A 19,148-nucleotide genomic window follows, 5' to 3' on the forward strand; every position below is an offset into this window, starting at 1 on the left:
GGACCCCTTTCTATGTGACATACCTATGGTGCTTTCCATTTTGTTGCATTTGGCAAATCTGGGCCTCCAGATTTGAAATATTAAAGGTTACCTGGCGACGCAATCTATTTTAAAGTGCTCTTCAGAGGAGGATTCCTATTTTAAGATCCCTCTGATTGTTCAATTCCTAAAAGGGCTTACTAATGTATTTCCACCAGTTCCATTCAATGTCCCTGTATGGGATCTAAAGATGTTTGACATGCATTTGTCAGCCTTTACCCTCATGCCCATTAAGACTTTTGACATTTAAAAACTGTTTTGCTTATTGCTATAACGTCAGCCTGCAGGGTAAGCAAGTTGCAGGCCCTTTCCTGTAAACCTCCTCGTACAGCTTTCCGTAAAGACAAGGTTATTCTTAAAGTGATACCCTCTTTCTTGCTGAAGGCAGTGCCCAACTACCACTTGTGGCAAAAAATTACTTCACCAACTTTCTATCCACCACCCCATCTGGGAAAGGAGGAGGAAAGATTACATAAACTGGACCCAAAAAGGTCTCTGTTTTTACAGATCCAGAATGGCAAAATTTCACCAAAATTACCTATCATTCACTGGCTATACCGGCCCCAATTTGGGTCTAGCTGTTACTAAGCAAACCATATCCATATGGATCTTCCTGGTTATTGGTGAATGCTACAGATTAGCGGTTAAGGACCCGCCGTAAGGCCTAAGCGCACATTCCACAAGGGGCATTGCAACGTCTGCTGTTCAAAGAGGTGTCCTAATCGAAGACATTTGTTCAGCGACCACTTGGTTGTCTATTCATACTTTTGTGAGGCATTACTGCCTGGATTCGTCCTTTCGTCCTCCTGCCTGGGAGGACAATTTGCAAAAGCAATCCTTCATTCCGTCCATTATTAGAACAAAATGTAATTGGTAGTCCCCCACCAAATGATTACTACTTTGTGAGTCTATCATAGGATGAGGAATACGTGGGAGGACACAATCCATTTGAATAACAAGTTACTTACCCCGTGGTAACCTTCTTTCGGTTGGATGTTCCTCCCACGTATTCCTCATCGCCCCTCCCAGCCTACCCCACCGTACAATTTACGTGTTCTTACACTTTACGTTTTCTGTGAGCCTACAGTCTTTAGTATGCTGCATAATTCCTCTTCATGAGGTTGGTAAAAACAGAACTGAAGTCAACGGGCGCCGCTTGTGCTATTTACACTGATGTCGACAGTCGAACGGAGGCCCTCTAGGAACATCAACTCAACGAGAACGGCACACACCGCCCCCTGTCGAAAAAGAGCGTTCTGTGTTCCGTGGCGGCAGTGGGGCGACTCCACAGCTGTTGGGACCAATATAAACTCAGAGACCTCCTCACTCTTGCAGCTGTGCTTTTTTCGCCTACAATTGTAAAGTAAGTGACTATTCGTTTGCATCATACCGCTCACCTTCAGATTGAGTATTGTCGTCTTAAGTAGGAGTTCAAAGCGGAGCCTAGTGGGACAAAAGCAGTTATTGTTAACTGTCACTTCTAACCAGTTTCTGTGGAAACCAATTATACCGGGGCAAAGTACCCCCCAAAGCCCGAAATTACAAGTTAAGGAAGCAAAAATGAATGGATAAAGCGCATTCCGATGCAGGGGGCGGGCTGTTCAACTGAAGAGATTCCTGAAATTGCGCAGCAAAATATATCCCCCGATTTACCCAACATGCCTTCGCTTAAAACAAAATAAATCTCCATGTTCTTCACCAAAAAACAGGAAGCTAATCAGCATCTGAAAAATACAGAGACTGAACATACTAGTGCACAAGTTCTGCATGAGGAGCAGAATTGTGCAGGCGTATCCAAGAGGAAGTGATGACACAGGGGTAAATCCTCTGCTCGAAGGATTGCATCCCAAGAGTAATATGGAGCCCATGAATTTACCTGTGGATGTGAGATGAGACAAAAGAGAGGCAGAGCTCATAACAATTGAATCTCAGGAGGTGGGTGCTCCCGCCAATGCTGTAGATGACTGTTTTATTTTCCCCTCAATTATCCTTCTCGTAAGGAAAGGCACTTAAAGAGTCAGTTATTACGCACAGTCAAAGCTTCTAATAATTGACTAGTTCTGCCAATTTGCTTAGCTACCCAACCTTTAAATTCCACAATTGTTTCCACTACGGATGTTCGTCCCAGTCAAAAAAAGCCAGAAGAAAGGCAGTCGAAAAAACGCCTTCATCAAAGTGTGGGAACTCTAACCAGCTGGCTTCTAAAAGACTAACAATTGTCAAGCCATTTTGTTAAAGAAGCTCCTACTAGCGCCACAGATGAATGCAGAGCCTGGCTGTCATTAGCAATATATCACCTGGCCAAATAAATCTGCCTACTAATGTGCAATTGCAGGATATGGCGCAGGAGAGAACGGCTGAGCAAGCGAACCTCCCCCCCCCCCCCCTTCGTTTCCCTATTCTGTACTAGACTGCTGGGTAGTAACCATCACCCAGGCGTCGCTTGAAGTCAACAGGAAAATCATAAATAGTTCTGTTTTGCTGAAGCTATTTGTTAAGGTCCCTTCGCTTTGTATTCTTAATGCACACGATACTGACTTTGTACAACCTTTGGGCTTGAAGTACGATGACAGGACAAAAATCAATTGTTCTTTGCCATCTACTGCATCATTGTTATGGGCCCAGTTTGATTGGAATTTCTTAGGTACAAGTTGGATGTTCCCTCTGGTGTTAAGGGTATTCATAAAGTTTGTGTTCTAAAGTGGTTAAGCAGTCGCCTGGGTTGCCATCGAAAGAATGTGGGGGTTCCAAGCTTTGACAATATTCAAGGTTGAAATTGGCTAAAGAGTGCTATACCAGGTGCTCTTACCCCACGATTGAACTTAATTTTGTGGAACACGCAAGGCCAGTCCCATTTTGCATCTGGTAGTGGCTCCTTGGACCTCCTTGTAAATTCTAGTATTTTCCTAGTACAGGAAACATAGTTATGAAACCCTTTCCACATTGATGGCATTACGATACATCAGGCCCCTGCGAAAAAAGGGACCAATAGGATGCCCCTTTGGTGGGCTGTTAATAGGGGGGAGTCAGACGAGAGTCATGCCGTTGGATGTAGAGGGGAATGTCTTGGCTGTTGAAGTAGGGTTGGTTTGGGAGGGCATCCTGAAAAGAAAGTTAATTGTGTGTATATACAACCCGCCAGGTGTGGATAAAACGGAGTAAATGTTTGATTATAGATGAGCTAATTGTGTCTTGGGTGGACGATCCAGATTCCGATGTTCTTTTGGGAGGCGACCTGTATGCAAGATGCGGTCATGCCCCCTCTGTCAAATTTCCCCCACATACTTATTAAGAATAACTTGTCATTAAAAAACTGTCAATGGCCGTGAGTGGCTTCATTTCGTAAGAGTGGGAACTTACGCCCTTGAATGGTCACCTACCGAATATTATTACTGGCATGTCGACTTGGACTATGGTTGCGAAACGAGGAACATTGGACTATATTTGTTAGAATAGTCCATTTTTATTTTTAGTGTGCTACCTCCTTTTAAGTGTTATTTCAACAGTGACCACTCTCTTCTGAAAATCTATCTAGAAGGAATAGGGTGGGGAGGCCGGGATAGGGGCCCAGGGGACCTTGAAGTAAATCGGGGAGGAAACGGTTTCTGCTGGAATGCAGGCAGTATAAGGAAGGCATGCAATGAGCTTGTTGATATAATTGATACAAATTACCTGTACTGCTGAGGATAGCGAAACATGGATTTTGGAGACGAATAGGGTGGGCTTGTTAAAGGGAATGGTAGGATCTTTGTTTGAGAGTAAAAGGGCACTACAATTTCATAATAGAGGTCCAATTGGGCAAGCTTAAGTTACGCAGAGATTTGTAGTACTTAAACCTGCAGCCAAATTCTGATCACTGTGCCCCAGCTAATATTAAGAAAGCTAGGAATGCTCATCGTAACTGGCAGAAAAAGCGTACAGCAGATGGCTTAACAATTAAATGTCAACAGCTACTTAGTGCAATACTGAGTCGAAACCCAAGAACAATATGGTGTACCCTTTCATTGGCTAAGGATCCCAAGGATGGGGGAAAAAATAAATCCAATTCCTGAACAAACATGGCAGGAATTTATTGAAGCTAAAATGCATAGCCTGGGGTACCCTGGGAGAAATATGGTGGGTAGCAAGTACTTGTGGCCGGTGCACTTTAACGAGGAGAGTAACTGACATCATAGCAAAGGCAAAAAAACTTGACCCCAGGACCGAATGGTTTGGCGATGGCTGTCCTAAAGGCTGATCCAGAAAAATTGGCAGTTTTGCTATGCACTCTGTTTGTAAAAGTATGTCAGACGGGGGCTGATAACCCAATCCTGGACTTGGTCTACTACCTGAGAATTATCAGTTTATCATTGCTCGATCTACGGGAAAGGTGTTTGCCACCTGTGTCCTCAGACATTTGCAATCATGGATAGATGAAAATAAACTTACACCCATTACAAATGGGTTTCCGAGCAGGGGCCAGTACAAGTCTTAATATTAGAATTCTGGATAGGCCGATCTCTGATGTAAAGAGAAAACCGAGACCACTATATTTTGCCTATGTGGACGTAAAGTCAGCATTTGGCTTGGTAAACCGAGACCTACTGTGGGCAGAAATTGCTAAATTGGCTGCCCCCCTTAACTACTACAGGTAGTGCCCTTCATAATAATAATACTTCTGCCAAGATACGGCTAGGAAATGGGAGCTTCCTATCTGGTGAAATCAGTATGAATGGAGGGGTTAAAGAAGGCTGTACTATGGCTCCACTTCTCTTTAATGTATACTGTGCATACTGGTTACCTGGCCAGCCGTTGAACTTTCGGGACCAAGCTCCTGCCTGACCGGTTGTCCTTGCACTGCCTCTGGGCCTCCCAACCACTTAAGGGACTGTATCTGCAACCCTACAGTCCCGACTCTCTGCACTTATGACCCCCCTCCTGGCTGTACTTACTAGTTACTTTGCACTCTCCCCTCCCCCACTGGCAGTTCTTCCTCTCCCTCGCACTTGCGCGATCTGAATGAGGCATGGCTTAGTAAGATCGTTGTTTTGTCCTCCCTTGTCTTGGCGCGCCTACAAAAACCTGTACAGGCGAGTTATAAATTACCTATCATACATCATACCTCGCTGATTTAATTCATAGACTAGAGGTTGTTGCTAATTGGACACCTAGGATAAATTTGGAAAGGATTATAGCAATATTGTATGCAGATTATCGTATATTATTCTATCATACACTTGCTGGTATCAAAGGTTTACTTGGTGAACTGGATAACCATGCCAAAGAAAATGAATTGTTAAATGTTAAAGACGCTCTGGCGGATATGCAAACAAGAAGGCGGGATGGGTTAGCTTGGTCTAGAGGGAATAGGATAGTGAGAGGAGTGGTGCTCTGTTGGCAGTTTCATCTCGATATACACCATGCGCTGAGCTTTGGTGCGAGTGTCAGGGCGATGTCAGACGTCATGTGCTGTTGGTGCAGCTTGTGTTGCGGTGAAGTGCTTGCGGTGCGAGAGGTGGTTGTGAGTTTTTTTTGTGTGATTTAAGTATGCAGAAAGTTTGAGCTTTTTGGTTAGTGGGTTATGTTTTGCAGCTGAACTTCACAGTATGGCTGAATGCCTAGATTTTGGGAATCCTGCGTGGGGCTGCAACAGCTAGATTTGAGAGTCCTGCACAGTGGAGCGAGAGGCCCACGCCTAACAGAACTGAGGTTTTAGCGCGGCACACTCCCTGTTGTATTCTAATGGACTATGTACAGTGTTGTATTATAACGAACTATGTACAGTGTAGTTGGAGTGTCTATTCTCCTCCTTGGGGTGTCGGAGCAGGAGTTGTGTCCTCTTCCCCTACTATACTACCCCGTATTCATCATAAAACTGATCCTCAAGGTTTCAGAGGTAACATAGTCCTGCAGATAACGAGAAAGAATAACAATGTAAGGAGGTATGATAATGACATTAGGATAATTGTATTATTGTATTTCCGACAAAATCCTGCGACTGAACAAGAGAACATTGGCAATAACTCCAGCATGAGGAAACAAGTGCATGCTGGGAAGTTTGGAAGTGAAGCACAAAGAGTAAAGTGAACTGCATCTTGGGCCTTTCAGTCCCACGAAAAGCCTGTACATTATAAAAAGAAGTGGCAACTGAGGTTACGGGTGCAGACCAGTGCTTGCAATCAGATCATTTGTGCTGGGCAGGGAGTGCTTTGTGGTTGCCTTTGCGGTATGCATTCATTTTTGCAGCGTGTGGATTTTTAGCAAGTCGGAGCCCATCGCCAGACAGCCGAGGTCAGGAGTGGCCAGCTTCTCACCAGTCTCATGATGACTTGGGCAGATGGGAGTAGTATGGCAAGGCATCTGGAGGGTGCCAGCTTTCACAACTTGTATTCGATGAAGAAACACCTTCAGTAAAAATGTTGATCGGGCCATAAATGCCAGAACATATATTCCATCAAAGCATTTGCGCCTCCCCCTCTCCGATGACGACCTCTCTGCCCCCCGGAGCAGGTGGAGGGCAGCCCCACAGTTTGAATACAATTGTTCTGGGCTCTGTGAGGACAAGAGAGTGAATGATCTTTTCGGGAAGCTTGGTGCGCGTGATTGGTGGTATCCTCATTGTCGGGTGCCATTATGGCGAGCAGGGGCCCCGTCGGTATCCTCGACGATGTCGTCGTCACCCGCGTCGGGGTCCATTCCGACGGGCTGGCCTTGTTCCACGCCTAGGCCGTGGCTTAAGACCTCGATCAGCTCCTCTTCTGAGGTTGAGGCCGAATCTACGACGACGCCCTGCCCCCCCTTCTTCCCCACGGAGGGTTTCACGGGGGTCCTATCGATGGGCACAAAAGAAGACTCCCTCCGAGGAGGCAGGGAGATTCTGGGCCCTGATGTCGCCACCACTGGCGCAGCCTCCACAGGCTGAGCCAGGGCCGCCGCGACCGTTTCGATAGAGGGCTTGGTCGGATGGATCAAGGCCTTCACCACCTTAGGTGCGCTCACCGCCTTATCCTTGAGGGAGGGGGCACTGCCACGCTCCTCCTCTGCCTTAGAGCTCGACCGGGGCCTCTCCAGGAGCTTCGCCGGGTGCTCGGCCTTCCTCTTACCCGACCCAGAGCGTTGGCTCGTGGTTGATGGTGCCGGGGAGGGTGCGCCCTGCCTGGCGCCCGTAGAGCCCGACCGTTCGGCGCTCCCGGTGCCAGCGGACTCGCGGTGCTTGGCCTTATGTTGGGCCCCCGTCGCCGGGGCGCCCTCAAAGGTCTTAGAAGACCGCTCGGGTTTCTTCTTCTTCTCGCCAGACGGGCTCTTACCCTCCAGCCAGTTGGCGAGACGTTGATGACGGTCCTTCATGGTCCGTTCCGACATGTTGCCGCAAAACGCACAATCCTTCTCCACGTGCGTTTTGTCCTCATGAAGGCAGTAAAGGCAGAAAGAGTGTTCGTCTTCCTTAAAGACGTTCTGCAGCTGGCATCCAAGGCAGACCCTGAACAGCTTTCCGGGCGTCGAGCTTCCCTTCTCCTGGGCCATCTCCGAGACCGGGCCTGAGAAGCTTCTGGAGTCCTCCGAAGTGTAGCTCGACGAAATCTTCACCCTTGAGGGGCACAGACGAATCCGACACGGGTCCCCGTTGATCGGATGTAGGATCGGTGGAGCTTGAGGCTCTTTTGACCGAAAGAATTGAAGTTTTTTGTGAAAAAAGCGCGAAAAAAAGCACTAACGCTCGAGAGCAATAGCACGAGGATCCCAACACATGAACGTGCGGTAAAAATCTGAAGATGGCTGCCAGAGGCGGTGCTTAGGTAGAGGGCAGTCATTGGCTGTGGTCAGTATGACGCAGAGACCAGTGATTGGTTATTACTACGAAAGACAGATCAGAAACAAAACTGATACTGGTTTTTTCTTTACCGAGGATTCCCAGCCTGACGACGGGGAATATTCATGAGCATATGAATCCATGCCAGACCCATGCTGGAGAACAACAGTTACAGGTAAGTAACTTGTTCCTCCTGAATCCAGTCTTCAGCAACACCTATAAAGACAAGAAACAGGTTAGCATTACGGTCTTCGGTGACAGCTCTTCACTTACCTGGTCCATCGGCTGTCAACAACGCCTCGCGCTGCATTCCGGCATCTGAAAGATAAAGGCTTACCTACTCTTCGTGCGCTCCGGAGGCCTTCGGCGCTGCATCCCGCATCTGAAAGGCAAAACAAGGTGCGTTTAAAGACATTGGGGAACTTTAATACTCACGTGCCATTACTCCTTTCCACATCTAACCCAGTGGGTATTCCGGCACCCTGCAGCCGCCCTGAACTTGTACCTGCAAAATAAAAAGACAGTTTGAGCGCATCGTGAAGCAGGCAACAAGCGCTTACTTACGTGCTTCCAGGCGCTTCTATTCATCACACGGGCTCCATCTTCAACTCACTTCAGCCCGCCATCCGCCATCGCCGGAACCCTGCAAAACAAGAGACATCATTACTAAAGACTTTAAAGACATTAGAATTACTCGAAAATTACCGTTCGTGCAGTAAACGACGGACAGCAGTCCTCTGAAGTCAAGAGGCCTGCTCCCCTTATCCAGTGAAGAAACTGGTTACAGCACCCTGCCTCGAGGCAGATCGAGAGCACGGCGTTCACTTACCTAAGGTGAGAGCGTTAACCTTTGGGGTTCTACAGGAGAAGAGAAAGTGGAGAAGAGGGAGACATTCAATAACCCAGTTCATTAATCCCACATTTTCTATCTGCAGACATCTTACCCTTCGAGCCAGACATACAGTGCACAGAGGTCCAGCCCACAGAGCCAGCCGTGTGTTACACATCACCTTTGAAGATATGGTATACGCCCAGTCAAGACCGGCGCCTCTACGGGAATCAGGTGAGCGTTACAGTTGGTCAGACAAAAAGTTAGATGTTGGTTTAGGGAAGGACAAACCTTCAAAGTCGAAAGTTTCACAAACTTTCATCGCGGCCGAACTGAGTTCTGAACCGCACTTGCATAGTACCTTTAAAATGAAGTAGAGCTGCAGCTGAGGCAGTTGTTCCTGGCATTTCCTGCAGATCTCGTTGTTCCTGAGCTTGTCGTGGGGACAAGGACGACGTCTGGAGGTTCCTGCACTACCCAGGGAAGAGGCCACAAGCTTGTCAAAACGTCGGTTTAAGTTTGAGTGCCTTAAAGACCACGATCTGGTATCCTTCCCACTGGCTATACAGTTTCAACAGCACTCTGAAGAAAATTCGACCAATATGGGGACGGTGTCCAGGCGGTTTACGAGTTGGTTGTTCCCACCAAACTCAAGGAAAGAAGTTAACCTTGAAGTGCTTCTGTCAATGGAGTTTCAGGCAATTCGGATCTGCAGCAGGGCTTCACTGTTGGACCAGGAGTTGCAGCAGTAGTATTCCTTCAGCTCATCTTCGGTTCTTTCGTTCCAGTGGTCGACTCTGCTTTCCAAGTCCCAGAGGCCTGCTTTTAAACAGTTTTTTTCCTCCATTCATTCCATCCTGGCTGTCACTCACACAGCAGGATGGCTGTCCTTGCCGGACAGCCAGCCGGCCAATCGTGCCAGAGTGCATTGATGTCTCCTAGGAGACTAAGCACAGGGAGTTTCGGGCACCTCCCCTCACATCCTGTCCACCCCAGACACTCAGGTGCCAGGTGAGGGCTTCACCACTGAAGCCCGCCAAAGGCCAACGAACAAAGGGACCAAACCTGGTTTGGCGCGCAGAGTTAAACACAAGGACCTTTTCTAATTGAAACAACGAAAAAAGTCTGAAAAAGACCGCAGTCTGTTTTTACAGATAGGTCTTGGGCGCCATATTTGAAAACATGGCTGACTCGATTTTTAGCTATCTGTGTTCGCGGTCGGGAAAAATCATGGTAGTTTGTTAAAAACCACTGCCACCAGCCATTTCAAGTACAAAAGGATAAAATGTGACTGTTACATGAGTGTTTAGACTCGGGGGTGGGGTGGGGGGCGGGACGCTAGGCAACCCCTCCAGCGCTCTATAGGAAGATGGTGTGTGCTGGGTCTGTAAATTTAAAGACTAGTAAAGTCAATTTAATTTTACATGCTCTGGGAGACAGTAGTAGGTCCCAGAGAAGGTATTTAAACCTTGGGGAGTCTGAAAGACACCCCTGTGCCACTGCACTGAAGGTGCTGTGTGACACGAAAAAGATGATGCCTATGGAGTTGTCTTAAAACTCAATATCCAAAGAACACAAAAGTCACACATATCAAAATGCATGAAAGAGTGGGGAAAAAAGGCTCACACTCTTTCCAGGTAAAAATTTAAATCCTAGAAATCCAGCAAAGTTGCTGTAGGTCTCAAAACGTAAGGGAAATTGGCACATTCTTGAGAATTCTTCTCAACAGTCCTTGCCTTCAACCCGGCCCCTTTCAGCCCTTTCTCATGTGCTCACAAGCCCTTTCCCTAGAGTATCCCTGCTTTGTCCTCTTCTACCAATCATCTTGTTTGGAATCGGACCATCCGCACGTGGGAGTGAGCGCTTGCCTGGGCTCCCTGACCTAAAATAAAAAAATGAAACTGAATGAACCCCTGAAAATGTGTGGGCCATTCCGCACACATTTACCTTGCTCACTGCACAACATGCATAGCCACGTGCAGTCTGGGAGGACACAGTCCACAGACGCCAATCTCTCCTACCTCCCCCTCACCCCCCCACCACCCGCCACGCTCGGCTGCAATGCGACAGCCACGCCAAAGCATCTCAAGAAAGGGGAAGGCACCCCCTCCTCCAGCCATGGGCAGCCCAATCAAAATATCAAAAGCCCTACCAATCTGCCTCCCCACTATCTAGTTCGGCTGGCGGCAGTGCACACCAGTAAGAAACAATCGAGGCAAGCCTGCGAAAGGGGCCCGGTCGCAGGACACAACAGAAGGCAGGGCCAACACCCATCCGGTTGCAATGTGTCAACCCGAAGCCAGCCCCCGCCCCCCTGCACGACGGACAGCGAATGGCCCAACCGGGCCCATCACCGACTGCAGGCAACGCCTGCAGAGCCGATTTAACACCCCCACACCGCCCCAAGAGTGGAGAAGCATGATCTAATGGAGACAGGAAGTCCACCCCATCACAAAACCCAAGGGAGACCTGCACTCCGAAAAAGAGCCACAGAGTGCCCAGTCAACCAGGCAGACACCCCGATCCACAACATACAGGATGATGGGCGGGACCCACCCAGGAGCATACCCGGTCACCCATTACCCCCCCCCCCACCACAGAGAACCCTAGCTTTGACCCCATGCACAGCACAAGATTGTTGGTGGGACCCAGGACCGACCCACCAAGGCAGGCCTTACCCCACACCAATCACCCCAAAAGAGGGATGAACCCCCACACCCCCAGCCAACAGCCCATCCAATGACTTCAAAAGGAGTAAGGAGGACTCATCTGGACCCCCGCCGAAGATCCAGTCTATCCCACATCTTATGCCAGTGAAGGAAGGCCAGGACCCCCAAGAGGGAAGCAAGATAACCCCCCCCCCCCCCCAACATCCCACAGGGAACAGAGGGAGACACCGGACCCAGAGGACCCGTCCAGCAGCTCCAGACCAGGCACCCAGCCAGCACACCGTGCGCCCCGCCAGCAAGCCCCCCAGGCGGGAAGCACCAGAGAGCGTCTGAACAAAGGAAAAGGCCACCGCCCGCAAACACCCCTTCAGCCCTGGGCCATCCACCCTGAAAGGACGCCACAAGCCCCAAGAAGATGCTAGAGGGGAGCGCCGCGCAGGAATCGACCAGTATCCATCTTTCAAGGACATCTTTGAGGAAGCAGAACCCTCAAACCACGACCAGCTGCACCGCTGACCGCGCCACGCTGCAGTCACCCAAAAAAGCAACGTTATGCTGGTTTCCACTAAGAAAATTAATAGGCTAACTATGGAAACACCTTTGGGACACATCCAATATACTGTCATACAAATACCTCAGACTTGAGTCGATGCTCTCCGCTAGCTATGACAATTTAATAAAATCGAAGATCCGGAAAGCGAGGCTGTTAACATTCTTGGTAAGCAGATTTGCAAGAAAACATGCTAGCTTCACCATGAGCGGGATTCTACTGCTATATAAACAGTGGCTCTGTCCCTCCTTACTGTATTGTTTGGAAGCTCTGGAGATGGCCAACCTGGACTGGCTTAACCGTATTGAAGGGTACTTTTGGCGCAGTGTTATGTTTACTGCAGTCAACCACGATGGTTTATCTGCTTTTAGAGTTGGGTCTCTTGTCAATGAAAGCAATGATGTTAAGACGAAGGGGAGAGTTGTTTTTGCGAATTCAAGCTATCGGCAAGAACAACTTGTTGGCCCGTATGGTCTTACAAAGTCCTGTTGGGACCTGGAAAGGTGATGGTTAGCTTCAGCAGATGATATATTGCTTTGTGAATTGGTTCCCTGACTTCAACTGTAGGACACCATTTGTGGTCCTGAAGAGATTTGCGAAAAAGTTGGCCCGTTGGGATTGGATTCATAATTATTTGGCTTCACTTCATGGTTATGCTGCAGACTCAACGGTAATACACAGGTTTGAGACGCCAACCTCCAGAAGTTCACAGGTTTAGGCTACTGATTTGTACCAACCATGTGCCAGTGCTTGCTAATACAGGTGCACGTCTGAAGCTGCAAGCAGACCGTAGGTATTGTCGAATTTGTTGGATTCCTGAGAATAAAGAAACTGTTAGACATATCTTTATGGAATGTCAAAGGTTGGGCCCATTTTATATTATGTCTGGCATCTGGTCCATAGGTATTTAGCAATTTTAGATCACGAATTTTGGACATACTGTCTTAACACCTATTCCGCTTCTCTAGACATTGCCATGTATTAAATATGGCTTTATATTAAGAAGTATGTTTGAAAGGAAAATTCTTATAGATTTTATAGATTTCAAAATGCTGAAAAAATTCTAATCTTCTCTTAGAGTTTTGACTCTTTTAGGACTTGTGCATATGGTTTATTAAGTAAATAAGGAATTGATTGAAATGACGGATGAATTACAAAGTATGTGTAATGTTGGTTAATTTTACATGTAAAGTTCTATTGAACTAAATGTGATGAATACAAAGGAGGACAATGGATCAATTTGCAGAATCATTGTCATTTTGGAATGTTTTCTTTTTATCTGTCCCTCAGGTATCAAATATCCTTGAAGGCTAACATGCTGATCGTTTTAGGAGAGTTTTGAGGGCTGGATAGGCTTATTGTGCCTAACTTCACACTGAATCGAGGCATCTTGTTACAACATCTAGTAGACAGCCAGAGGGTTAGTTGTATGGTGTGGCCATGAGTAGTTGGGTTTAACATTATTCATAATATCTGAAAGCAGGGTGCCTTTTGGAGAGTTTGTATTGTGATGGGTACATTAATTAAGTTGACAGGATTCTTAAAGCTAAGAGCAACTGACTGGTAATTACCCTCCTCTGGTCTTTTGCTGCCCAAAAGCATTTCTTTCTATTGATAATTCTTACATCACCCTGCATTATTCTAGACATTGCAATAACTGCTTTCTGCTTTTCTTTTGCAGTGTGTAAAGAGCCGCCCTACAAAGTGGAGGAGTCCGGGTACGCCGGCTTCATTATGCCCATTGAGGTCTACTTTAAGAACAAGGTAAAATTTCACTTATTTCACAGACTGATTTTATTAGCTTGCTTACAAGGGTCTCCTTTGTTTTGTAGCCCCAAGCCCCTACTAGATCTAGGAACCCTTTTACCACGTCCATGTGATCAATGGGTGAAATTATTTTCGAAAGGTAGCAATGTGTTGGACCTGGATTAGTCGCAGTATGCGTAGCTCACTGGAGTAGGTTTCTTTTGCTGTATTTGTTTTCGGTCATAGCCCCTTTTCACACATCCACATTTTATTGTCTTGGTATTGCTGCATGAATATTTATTGGAACAGAATAAAGTACAGAATGCACACTTGTGCGTCCTAGGTAAATCATCCACTGTTTCATTAAAGGGAGTGGATGCTTTAATTGTATCCGATTCAATTGCTATCTGTTGGTGACAGATAATGGCTGCAGCAGAAACTGGACCAATTGCTTTCTGTTCCCTTCTGGTTCTTTGTGCTTTATCTCTTGCCTGCATAACCTGGTTGGGCCATTCCTCATCACCAGGCAGCACAGACTTTGTACTCTAGATTTATAGCATTCATTTGTCACCCTTTGTTACATTTTTCCCTCATACCATTGCCGGTTGGATCACTGCCTTTGCTGGTGCGAACGGACTGCTGGTGGCGTGAAGGAAGCTGAGCAATGAACAGGAATTACCATGAGGTGGTTTTCTGGTGCCTTGCTCCCCCTCCTTCCTAAACTGGTTGGGAACCAGGTTAACCAGGTTGCAGGCTCTGGTTGGGCAGACTGCGTATGCTGATCAGGTTCAAGCAAATTGGTTTTGTGGATCTTGGCCGTGGGATGGCTCTTTCTGCATGTATAATTTTGATGCTTCATCCAGAAAGTACAAGGGAGTCCCAAATTGCTGTCCTCCCAATTTCTGAGACTGTGAAAGGCCACCAATGCTGCCTTGTCTCCAATACATGTGTCTTTGAGGCACAGGAATACCTTGCAGCTGGTAGAAAGAAGAGATGTAGGAGACAAGTTGTGTAGTTATGGTTGCCTTGGGTCGATTTGCACAAGGTAAGCCGGCAAGCTTGATAAGAAAAGCTGACAAGTCGTGCAACTCGCTATTGGGCAAATTAGGACCTTTGTACTAACGAGGCCTTCCCATGGAAATAAAATGTCTGCCACAAACAAATCTTCTGTGATCTGCTAAATATCAGTCAGATGTGCTCGTACATCAATTTGTGGTTTATGAAGGACTAGCGTACCTAGGTGCATTCGAAACTCAATTCCAGACGTGCTCATACCATGCACGACTATTCCATACCAAAATGCACATGCAATTCAAATCTGGCGCGCTTTCATTGCTACCTGCCAAGTTTGACAAATATCAATGCAATATGTGAGTGTATTTCAAATCTAGACTCACTACTCCCGTGCCTTGTGAGTGACTATTGAACCCTAGAGTTCGCTGTACCCACAATTCAAATTTAGAATTTTCACTGCAGTCCGTGTCTCCTGATTTCTCATACCTAGATGACTTTGTACCATAATTACAAACTCGCTCCTACTGTGCTTGACCATTGTATCTCATCGGTAGAAATGTTTTGTGTACTAAATGTGGACGTGCCCTCGCCGACATCTATTAGATGCGCCTGTACTGTAATTCAAAACGCATTTTATAGTGCTCTGCTTCTGCCTACTGATTTCCACCGATGGACATGTTTGTAATTTAATATTAGACTTGCCTTTTCTGCAATTTATGCCTCACATCTGAATCTCTCATTTTGATATCTTTGTGCTGGAATTCCAACGCACGTGCACCGTGCCCCATGCCTGACCACCAAATTCCATAGCTATATGTATCGAACTGCAAAGTACGCGATCGCACCTTTCTACCTTTTTACCACAGTATCCCACAGTATGACGCATTTGTAAAATCAAATCCAGGCATGCTCTCATTGTAAATCTGTGTCTCTTGACTGAACCTATATCTAGATGGGTTTGTGACTCCAAATTAGACGCGCTCTCTCCAAGCTCCCCATCCAAATATTGAAAAACTCAGGCAAACCAGCCCATGGTGACACTTGCCCCACCAATGGTACACTGTTGTTAGCTAGGCTTACTACAAACGCTACTAGCAACCTCAAGTATTACCATCCTCCAGCAAATGGATATCAGTGAGCCACTCAACTAGGGCTTATATAGATCACCATGACACATTCAGGAGGACCATACATTTTCCTCCCAACCTAACCTGCAAACCAAAAACCACTCCTTTTGCAAATGGCGCTGGCGCTCCCTGAATAACGAGATCTCTCCTTCCCAAGACACAGCCCTTCACAGCCCTATAGACCCACACACCACTCCTATGACCACCTTTGACCAGAAAACTTCAGACTTCAAAGAGCACCAAAACGAACCCCTAAACCGCAGGACACACACAATTCCATGTTCCCTCGAACTCTGGAAACAAACGCCTAGCCTCCCGCCATATCCCAACTACAAAATACACTGTGGCTAAGCAAAAACTAGGAAAACCCATATCCAACCTGCAGGATAGTGGACAAACACCACAGTTCTCCAACATCGAGGGCACCCTAATCAATGCTAGATCCCTCGACATAGCTGGCCTCATCACCACCCATGACGAGACTTCCTAGCAATAAACGAAACCTGACTCCACGCAGCAGCTTGGCCTACCCTTTCCATGGCCATCCCTGAAGGTTATATTATCCTTAGGAAAGATAGAATAGGAGTAGCAGCGCTCATTGCGAAAAACCACCTCTAGTTGAGAGCAATCGCCAACCATACCTTCCCATCAGGGGAACTAATCTCATTCAAAATCTCAACCTCTACTACATCCACTCTCACTATTCACCTTACCTAACGACTGACTAGTCCCCTGACTACCTTTGAGGAAGGCCTAGCATCCCTCCTCACCGCCAACACCTTACTCCTGTCAAAAACGATCATGGGACACTTCATTCTTGGACTAAACAACCCATCTGACTCCCAGGCTACCGCTATCGCCAATACCATTGACGCTCGAGGCTTTACCTTCCGAATCATGGGCCCTACACACAATAAAGGACAGTCACTGGTTAGCAGACATGAACTGTTTTACCAACATTTTAGCTAACACAACTTGCCCATGGTCAGACCACAACATCATTCAATTTGATATTGGTTTTGCAACCAAGCCTAGACTCCCACCTCAACTCACATCAGCGGCTCCTTCAAGAAACCACAGGAACATCACCCCTGACAACATGCCCCCCTACTCCCCCAATACCTCGAAGTACTACCTACCCAACCCTGGTAACACTCTACAACCAAACCTTACAAGAAGCCACCAACAAAGTGCCCCCCTTAGCTAATCGCAGAGCTAAACCTATCGCCCATACCAACTCCTGGTTCACTGCCAGCCTAAAATACCTTTGAAATGCTAAAGGAACAGCGGAGAGCACCTGGAGAAAAAAATTCTTCCACCGTAAACAGATGTCTAACTCCCTAGCTACTGAATACAAGACAGCCACTATCCACTGAAAGGGCAACACCAGAATTGAGAATGCTATTTCAGCCAACAAATAACTCTTTACCATACTAAGGGAGCTCAAATCTCCAGCCCCCACCCACAGACCACTGCATCAAGGATCTCTCCTGGTGCACCAACATCCAAAATGCCCTATCTGACAAAGTAGTGCCACTCAACATACAAAATCCAAGCCAAATCATCCAGGCTTGCCCCAGCAAACCCACCACTGCCCCTCCCCCCCTACCCCAACCCCCTCCCCTGGCCTCCCACAACAACCCCACTCCCAGATTTGAATTCGCTCCGATCACCGCTTCTGAAACAGCAAAAATGATCAAGGGATTAAAATCATCCAGATGCTAAGGCGACATTTGCCCAGCAACTCTCATCAAAGATTGCGCTGAGAAGCTGGCCACTTTTATCACCACTCTGATTAAAAACTCCTTCACCACCAGTAACGTACCTGAAGGAAGCCTGGGTGCTTCCCTAGCTAAAAAAAATATACCCTAGACCCAAACATCTCGACCTATTACCGCCCAATAACTAGGGTGCCATTTCTTCTGAAAATCCTAGACCGAGTTGCATACCTACAAATCCCAAAATATCACGAAAACCGTAACCTCCTAGGTCTCCGCCAATCAGGCTTCCGCCCAGGTCGTGGGGCAGGAACTGCCCTATTGGACCTTTTTAAAATCCAAATGGATCAAAGATAAAGGTGAACTGGCAATTCTCCTCCTCCCAGATCTCTCCGCTGGATTTGACCTAGTCAATCACAATATCCTATGCCATCATCTAGCACATGCATCCCACTTCTCAACTAAGCAGAAAATAGTTGGGTTGCTGTCAGGCGGCGCTCTGACCCTAAATTACTACAATGAATAATTTATTTTCGAAGTACTATACTATCCCAAACAATTTCCAAAGTGTTTCTTCAGTATGCTAACATTCGGGGAAACCTATCCTAAATCTATTGTCAGCACACTTAAGAAGAACCACTTAGGAGCCAGATTTTCTGGCATTGGGACCTTGTTCACGCATTTGTGAAACAATTGGAGCATTTGCTACTAATAATGACGAGGAGAAACAAATGGGAGCCAGCAAATCTGGTACTATTGGACATAAGAGACACCGGCACTTATTGCAAGGATTTTCAAGATTCAGCAAATGAAACACAGATCACGCAAATGCATCTGAGGTCTTTTCTGAAGAAGCTGCCTTGAGAACGACTGCATAGGTCGAAACACGCGTAGGCTGTTTCAGATCTTTGAAATTAAAGCATACTGAAGAAACACTTTGGAAATTGTTTTGGATATTATAGTACAACTTACTCACTGTAGTAACTTAGGGTCAGAGCGCCGCTTGACAGCAGTCCCATTTTTTTCTGTATTGTACATTTTGGGAGTTTTAGGGGTAGCTCCTTTTTGCTGTCACTGCTGCAAGTGACCAACCACATACTTTTGTAAAACTGCGTGCTCATCCTTGGTTACACCCCAACATTTACTTCCTCTCTTTGACCCCCCCCCCCATGGACAAATTGGGGGGGTCACATACACCTACTATGCTGACAATACCCGAATACTCTTACCAGTCTCTGGAAAACTTGACACCAAACTTCTGGGCAAAATCTACCTCACCATCTAAGCCTGGATGGCACTACATGAGCTCTGTTTGAATGATGAAAAAACAAAATTACGCCTCATCGGCAACCTTCCTAAACTAAATTCCTTACCGATGGCAGCATCATTAGAGTGGCCAGGGAGGTAAAATCTGGACTCGTCACTCTCTCTATATAAGTCAATGGGTTTATAGTGACTTTTTTCGAATGTCACATTTTTGAATGCCTTTTTCTCAACACAAATATGCCGGGGGATGGGGGGTTAATTCTGATGTTTTTTATTTTATTTTTTTATTTGGGGAGGTTTCACCCCAACCCGTTTTTTTTAATCACACTTTTTATTTTTACTAACTAAACCGAAAAAAAACATAAAATAAAAAATAACATTTGGAATTTTTTTTTCGGCAA

At 46.6% G+C, this 19,148-nt stretch overlaps 1 protein-coding gene across 2 annotated transcripts in view; it reads left to right on the forward strand.

Annotated features, from left to right (window-relative positions):
• Positions 1 to 19,148, forward strand: part of MLLT1 (MLLT1 super elongation complex subunit) — an 870,086-nt gene that overhangs the window by 235,628 nt on the left and 615,310 nt on the right. For both annotated transcript variants that reach the window (XM_069649554.1, XM_069649553.1), the window contains exon 3: positions 13,558 to 13,640. In XM_069649554.1, coding sequence (XP_069505655.1) covers positions 13,558 to 13,640 — 83 coding nt within the window. The remainder of the gene's footprint in view (positions 1 to 13,557; positions 13,641 to 19,148) is intronic.

This window comes from Ambystoma mexicanum, chromosome 1p, assembly GCF_040938575.1.
Source record: "Ambystoma mexicanum isolate Mex_15411 chromosome 1p, UKY_AmexF1_1, whole genome shotgun sequence".
Classification (NCBI taxonomy): domain Eukaryota; kingdom Metazoa; phylum Chordata; class Amphibia; order Caudata; family Ambystomatidae; genus Ambystoma; species Ambystoma mexicanum.